General features: G+C 42.7%; 1 protein-coding gene across 3 annotated transcripts; it reads left to right on the forward strand.

Annotated features, from left to right (window-relative positions):
• The first annotated feature begins 880 nt into the window (after positions 1-880).
• On the forward strand, positions 881-7,057 carry sowahca (sosondowah ankyrin repeat domain family Ca). 3 transcript variants are annotated; one of them, XM_030080067.1, is made up of 4 exons: positions 881-1,571; positions 2,277-2,674; positions 3,261-3,653; positions 5,128-7,057. In XM_030080067.1, the coding sequence occupies exons 1-4, from the start codon at positions 1,226-1,228 to the stop codon at positions 5,584-5,586; spliced, it is 1,596 nt and encodes a 531-aa protein (XP_029935927.1). In that variant the 5' UTR covers positions 881-1,225; the 3' UTR covers positions 5,587-7,057. The 3 variants fall into 3 exon arrangements, 1 of the variants encoding a protein (XP_029935927.1); XR_003930250.1 differs by lacking the exons at positions 881-1,571; positions 2,277-2,674; positions 3,261-3,653 and adding exons at positions 4,233-4,327; positions 4,556-4,679 and having other exon boundaries at positions 5,128-5,263; XR_003930249.1 differs by lacking the exons at positions 881-1,571; positions 2,277-2,674; positions 3,261-3,653 and adding exons at positions 4,238-4,327; positions 4,500-4,679 and having other exon boundaries at positions 5,128-5,263.
• Positions 7,058-7,651: the final 594 nt, after the last annotated feature.

The raw sequence follows: 7,651 nt of genomic DNA on the forward strand, positions 1-7,651 counted from the left end.
TTAATCAAAAAAAGGCAGAATAAAATTGAAATTTGTATTCTGTCGAATGTATTCAAAGTAATGTTATACACAGCTCCCCTTCATTGCATAATGGTACAGCGCGACCCGTCACTGCCATGTTGGCTCACACAAAGTCAATTAGCTGTGTGATGGTGCCTTCACGGATTGGCTGAAATATGGTAACTATGACCTCAAAGCAAAGTTTGTATTCGAGTTACAAATAATATGATAGGGGCGGAGACCATGGAAGTCGCGCCAACAACTGATACTTAACGATATGTTTTTCATTATTATTTATTAGTTAACATTAAATTATATGATATAAAAATAATTAGTCCACATATTTACTCTGCTTAACTTACAGCTGTCAAACATTTTGAGCTTTGTTGTTCAGTTCAAATTTGTTATTAGACTCAGGGTACATTAGAAAAAAAAAATTATACAACGCAAACAACATACAATACATACATCTAATTTAAAATAGAACAAACAAAAAACAAAAACAAACAAAAAATTTCCACCTTTATGAAAGGCAGTTATACCAATGTTTCCACAGGTATAATGGGTATCGCACCAGAATAGTAGTATAGTTGTCTTTGAGTATAGAATACTTGTCTTTGAAATGTCAAACAGCTGCGAATAACACTACTATTTAATCAAGAGTCTTATGTCAGGAAGACCTGTATCATCGCTGGCACCCTAACAAGTTCAGTGAATCAATAACTAATTACTTATAAAGCAATCACAACAGTAATGACTGGTCAGTCTGGCGCAGATTTTCGCCTCTTTCACCGCGTTAAGTAGGTCTTTGCACTCACTTCAAGTTATCAAAACTACTCTTAACCACAAACACTGTCTATTTTGCTACTAGCTCCGGAATGTGTGAAATTTCCTGTTAACGCTCGCTAAACTTGGAGGTCGGAGCATACAGAGAGCACCAGAAGGCAGCATCAGTGAATTCAGGATCCAAGATGGACGCTCAGGCGGCCAGTTTCATGTACGACAACGGGCGTGGAGGCTTGTTTGGTTGCTACTGCGACCCCTGTCTGCCACAGCTCGACACTTGTCTTCCCAGCGGAGGAGAGGAGGAGGATTATGGAAGAGGAAGATGCTGTCATCCGTCATCACCGACAGTAATGAACGAGCGCAACATGACGGTATTGTCATTTCAAAACGTTTTCGCGTGCTTTAGCTGCACGCGCACTCTGTGAAAAAGCTATTCACGATGATGATGATGATGGCGTCCCAGTGCACAGAGCAAGCAGTGCTGGAGTTCCTGATGGAGAGGGGAGGGAGGGTCCAACAGATGGAGCTGATCGATCATTTCCAATCGATTAGGGGATCGAATGAGCCGTCGGGGGAGACGGTGGACCTGAAACGCATCGTGGACTCCGTGGCTTCCGTGACGCTGGAAAACGGCGTGAAATTCGTGTGTTTGAAGGTGGACGGAGGCGTGGACGCGGGGATGCGCACGGACGCGGACGGCCACGAACCCGCAGAGTGCAACGGCAATATCAAAGAGACACCGGACAGCTGCGTGAACGGGAACCCCGCTACCGGAGAGCAACCCGGTGAGAAACCCCGTGTTTTCCCTCACTAACGTGTCTTCATATTTTAAAATAATCTGTATTTCTATTTGCTATTATTTTACATTTTTAAAGTGATTATTACATGCTGTTTTTTATTGCATTATATGGTTATTTGTGCACAGGTCGATGTATTTGTTTGTTCATTTGTGTTTGTTGTTGTTTAGTTATTTTACTTAAAGTTGTTGAAAGATGAACTAAAAACTGGCCCACTGAATTGTGTCCATTAACGTTGCCTGCTTTATGACCAGAGGAATTGTGAAGCCTCATAACAATAGCATGTGTTTGGACTAAAGTATCCATATCCCACAGTTTGTGCCAATATTCAGTACCTTTATATCTGGTGTGTAATCATGTGCAAATATTCAGGATTATACTGTAACAGCAAATTCATACATGGGTGGGATATGATCAAAATGTTGGATTAGAATTCATTCAGGTTAATTTCTCAAGTAGAGCTTTTTGTCAAGTGCTTTAACTGTCAAAGTGCCTTTTTTCAGCTGCTCTCAAGGAGATAATCTTTTTGTCAAATCAGCTATAAAGCCAGTAGAATATCATGTCAGAAAGTGTGTAAGGCGCTGAATCATATTTACAGACATTAAAAAAACACCAACCCGCCAGATCTATCATAGAAAGTTTGCTTTCTGTGTTTCTAAGCATCACTTTCAGTCTTTCCTTTTCATTTCACAGCAGCAGCCAGTTCACTGACCGCTGGCCTGGACAATGACCAGCAGTCAAACGGCAATAATCAGCCGTGCATAGCGGAGCACACTGCCGCCCCTGAAGCTGCCATGGAGGCTCCCACCTGTGTAGGAGGAGGAGGCGAGGTGAAGCTGAGGGAGCGGAGGAGGCGGGAGTCCGCCCCAGCGATAGGGACAGCCGATCTGGAGTCGGCCCACCCTGGAGGATCCCACGGCCAGCAGGGGAGGGGGGGCCGCAAAGGGTACAGGGGGTCCCAGCGGGCCATGCTGACCAGCGGCCTGTCAGAGGACAGCGCCTGGGAGGGGCTGGACTCCTTGGGAGATGTCAACACCCCCAAAGGAAGCCGCAGGAACTTCATCGAGCTGATGATGAGCAGCTCTCCTCAGGTAGGAACCTGGGCTAATTGAGTTTAGGAGCTCTGTTGTCATTCTTTCTGGAATTTTCATCACGCTATTATTTGCCAATGAAAATGTAATCATGTTTTTGTCAACAAAGGTTATTTTATATTTTTGTCCCATTTTCATCCTGAAAAAAGTATCTGATGAATAGTCATAGTTTTAGTTAGTGACATTAACACTGGTCGACTCAACCATCAAATTTTGTGCTTATTATATAATGATTAACATTATTATATTAGTAAATGAAAAAAATAGAAAGAAAAATTAGAAAAAATACTTTAAGACTAGTAAGTAAGGCCAGAATGCTACAACTTTGTGTTTTTGTCTTTCTGTAGAACTAAATTAAAGACATATCCAGAAAAAACTGAAATGAAAATTGTAACTGTATTAGGAGGTAGCAGCTGAGTGGTTTTCATATCGACCATCATGTAAATCGAAATTACAATACTGATTATTGAAAAATGCTGAATATTGACCCTGATAATCAGCCAGGACTGATAATTGGTCACTCTCTAATATAGAGCTGTGTTTGTTGACAGTGTACCTTTTGACTGCCGTGCTCTTTGCTCTTCAGGTCCGGAGGTCTCTGATCCACCACGGCTCGCGCCTCTGGGATTCGGCGAGGAGTGACGGCGACTCGGCATCGCTGCACTCCTCCTCGGCCACCGACGAGGACTGCGCCTCGGTCACCCTGGACCCACTGGAGCACGAGTGGATGCTGTGCGCCTCGGACGGCCAGTGGGAAAGCCTGCAGCGGCTGCTGGCCGTCGAGCCCGCCCTGGTGGCCAAGAGGGACTTTGTGACCGGCTTTACCTGCCTCCACTGGGCAGCCAAGCAGGGCAAAGCTGAGCTGCTGTCCCGCCTGCTGGCCTTCGCCAAGGAGAGCGCCGTTCCTGTGGACGTCAACGCCAGATCAAGTGCTGGATACACAGCCCTGCACTTGGCAGCCATGCACGGACACACACAGGTTGGTTGGACAGATGGTGGAGAAACTGGGGGTGGGTGTGTTAATCTGGCTCTGTGAAGCAGCAGGCGATTAGAGCCAGCACATAACTCACATTTATGAGAGATTTTGACTCATCTTTGGCTCACCTTCACTAGGGCTGAACAGTTAATCAAGTATTATCGAAACTGCATTTTGGCCAAGTGCAATATCCAAAACAAAGGAGCAGCAGTTTTTCGATGAAGGTAAAATATGTGACAAAATAGCATCACAACTGAAGTATTGTGGTGCTACAGAGATGCTCTGGCTTACAAATTGTAATCTCCAGATGGAAGGAAACATGTTAATTTGGTGCAAACCCCAGCGAATGTCACACCATCTTCATTTTAACAGTTTTGAAAATGAAAATGCAAAAATGATCATTCCCACTGAAATAGTGAATCGTATCACATTATCTGTCTCAAAATTATATTTATAGCATCACCAAGGCCACCAGGTCCAGTAGAGCTTTTTCACAGCAGCCATTATGACATGACATAGCAGGTAAACACAGGTGTTAGTAATGACATTAATTAAGGTTCTGTTGCATGTAAGTGCAGCAGAGTCTTTCCAGTGAGCCAGCATGAACAGCAGCAGGACCCTGGCTCTGTTAGCCCTGAATGTAACACAGTAGGGATATCACAAGAATTGATATTGAGGTACTGAGTCATTACCAAAATTTTGAAATTGAACTTGATACTAAAATCACACCATTTTATGAAACTGTATTTTATTTAGTTCCGCTAATTTGAAATGAGTATTTTGTTTGGCTGGTTTGTTTTCTATTTGAGATCCACAGGCCAATGTTGCACTTGTATTTTTCTTTTAAAGGGCTATGACTTTCTTTCTGGAGGGGTGTCACTTTATTGCTTCTGCCGTGGTTGCAGGAATGGTGGAGGTTGACTGGTACTGGTGTGTGCTGCCAAAAATCCAAGAAGAGAACCTTAATTAACGTCTCCAGGAACACCTGTGCTCACCTACTTCATGTCAAAATGGCTGCTGTGAAAAAGGGTCTGCTCTTAACTCTGCTCTTAGCCTCTCACAAGCTGTTACACACAAAGTCTGTGGACATATATTTAATAATAATAATAATAATAAATTTTATTTGTAGCGCTTTATATCAAACAAATGATCTCAAAGTGCTTACAGTGCATAAAAACATTTGAACTAATACAACATTTAAACTAAGATAGAAACACAGTACATATTTTTGTGAATATATATCATAATATATATATATCATATCATATCATATTTCCCTGTGGGATTTATTCTACTCTGTAAAACTTGTTCTCTGTTCATACTGGCTATGATCTCATTCGGGTTCTGGTTTCTTATCGTCGAGGTTCATATGGGCGGGGTTCTGTTTCTCATTGACTTGAGACCATGCAGGGCTCTCCTTTAGGGTAACGGTCCAGTGAGTAAAGTTTGCCTGTACATGATGTGCTGTGATTGACAGGTGGTTCGTGTCCTGGTGTCAGACTGGGAGGCGGACCCTGAGGTCAGGGACTACAGCGGGAGGCGGGCTATCCAGTACCTGCCCCCGCCGCTGGCCGCTGGCCTGCAGGAGGAGGGACTGGTCACCTCCCCGAGCGCCGAGCTGGACAGTGAAAACACGGACAGCGGCGGCGGAGGGCGAGGCTGGAGGTTGCCCCGAGTCCTCCAGACCAACCTGAACCCCCTGCGGCTCCTGAACCCCCCGGCGGAGGCGGCGGGGGAAGCGGTCGAGACCGGGAAGGCCAAGGCCGGGGTGCAGAGGAAGTCGTCGCTGAGCCGGCTGAATGCGCGGCTGCACCGGGGACGCCACCGGACCCAGATCATCCACAGCGCCTCCTTCAGGGACCCGGCGGAGGTGGGGGCAGAGGAGCTTCCCAGCAGCCCACTGCGAACCCGACCGCTGTCCAACCTGTTTGGATGAAGCTGCGCCGCTGAGAGCCAAGAATGTAGTGGTGGGCAGAAATCTTCACGACCCAAATCCACGTTCATTCATATGCATCAAAGTAAGAAGGGTGATGCAAGTTTTATAAATATAAAGCTTTTTGTTAAGGGCATTAAGGGGAAATAGTGTTGATGTTTTTTTGGTTGTTTGCTTTTTGGATAATTCCAGTGATAATTGCAGCCCGGAGGTTGCAATTTCACCTCTCGATCTCCTCGCATTTTTTTTTTTGTTTCATGACTACATCTCTGCTCAGATCAATCCACTGGGTTAAAACAAGCCTGTGGCCTGGTGTTTTCATTTGTGAATTGTAGACTTGATCTTTCTATCAAAGGGACTTTCTACACAGTTTTTTTAGTCTAATGCAAGAGTTCTGTGGAAAAAAAAAGCCCTGTAGCAGTTTGGTCAGTAGCAAGGGCTTGGCTTGCTCTCTGATTTAACACCTCACCATGGAAACTGTTCACACTAACGCAAAAGTAGCAGGCGCTTGACTCACAGAGACAGGTTTACATGCACATGTGTGCAAATAGCACTTAGGTTTTCCAATATCATGCTCCTGTTTGCAGAGTGAAAAAGAATATTTCTATAACTCACTTTATAGTTTTAAATCTCCTGGGACTGGGTGGCACTGACCATTGTTTCTATAGTGAATGAATATAATGTGAATTTTTAATTTTAGAAGTAGTAGATTTTAGTATTTAAATTGGTCTAACCATTGAGTCTTGTCCTAATGACCATTTATGATCACCGTTTTTGCACTTGTCACTTTGAAGATATAGTAGCTGATACTGGGATGAAATTGCGTAGACTAAAACCATGACAGCTGTAATGTGATTTTTGATCCTGTATCATACTGTTTATACTGCATTCAAGGGATAGGAAGTGGAGCCGTCACATCCTTGCTCCTTCACAGTAGTTGATATATAAAATACAAATGTGATCATGTAGTCGTTTTCCTATGTTGACCTGTTATGTCGAGCGTTTCCCCTGAGAGGGGAAAAACAGGAGTTGTGGTGAGCTGGTTGGTTACACACATGGGCACTACTGCCAAGCTGCCATGGCTTTAGCCAGATCCAATTACCTACACTGAGACACTGGGTGAATTACATAATATGACTGTTTAACACGGTGGAAGCACAGGGAGAGCTGACTTTCAGCTGGGACTTTTCCTATTTTGACCGTAATGTACCTCAAGTCCTGCAACTCTGGTCTGCTCACTGGCTGTTACATTGCTGCTTTGTAGTGTGCTTCAACTGATAGGAGTTTTTTCGGCTGTTATAGCTGTTATAATTTGGATTTTTGTTTTGAAAGCTCAATTAAATGCGTGTGAAATGCTCTCATAAGCATTTAAACACAAGAAATCTGACACTGATCCAGCATCACTGAGCACATATATATACATCTATATCTATATCTATATATAGATATAGATATAGATAGATAGATAGATAGATAGATAGATACATATGTACACACACACACATATATATATAATAATTCTAAACATAGTTTACAGGTATTTTTTGAAAATATTTGTGCTAATCCTTTTGGCATTTTTTTTTTTTTTTACTAATGTTCCAGTATTTTTTCTGCACAGATCATATTTTTCATGTTTTTTATTTCAAAAACATGGGGGAAAAAAGGTAATGAGCAAATGAACAAGAACTGACCTGAAAATCAGCTTTAATAGTTATAATTCTACATTTCGCACTGTTAAAAGAAAAACTGACATAAAATTACCACAATATTACAAAAAAAATTAAACGTACAAGAAAATTGCCCCCAAAAGGGCCCCCAAGTGATTTTTTCCCCAGGGCTCCCAAATGTTAGACACCAACGACCATTTTCATGCCAAAATTTCCAAAAAATGAGACATTTTCTATGTTTTTACCATCATTTTATTCTTGTCAGAGGGAAAAGATCATTTTAGAGATTATTTTAAAAATACATAAGTAAGTAAATTAACAGTCACACATAAACAGGTAAATAAGAATCAGTCCAGCTAGTGTGGTATGGATCAATAGTAGAATAGATGTGTAATCAAGCA

This window comes from Myripristis murdjan, chromosome 21, assembly GCF_902150065.1.
Source record: "Myripristis murdjan chromosome 21, fMyrMur1.1, whole genome shotgun sequence".
Classification (NCBI taxonomy): Eukaryota; Metazoa; Chordata; class Actinopteri; order Holocentriformes; family Holocentridae; genus Myripristis; species Myripristis murdjan.

Bases quoted from the DNA above. Each gene is read 5' to 3' on its own strand.
- sowahca (XM_030080067.1), top strand. From the start codon at position 1,226: ATGATGATGATGATGGCGTCCCAGTGCACAGAGCAAGCAGTGCTGGAG. The intron at 1,572-2,276 runs GTGAGAAACCCC...TTCATTTCACAG, and splicing joins CGCTACCGGAGAGCAACCCG to CAGCAGCCAGTTCACTGACC. The intron at 3,654-5,127 runs GTTGGTTGGACA...TGTGATTGACAG, and splicing joins CCATGCACGGACACACACAG to GTGGTTCGTGTCCTGGTGTC.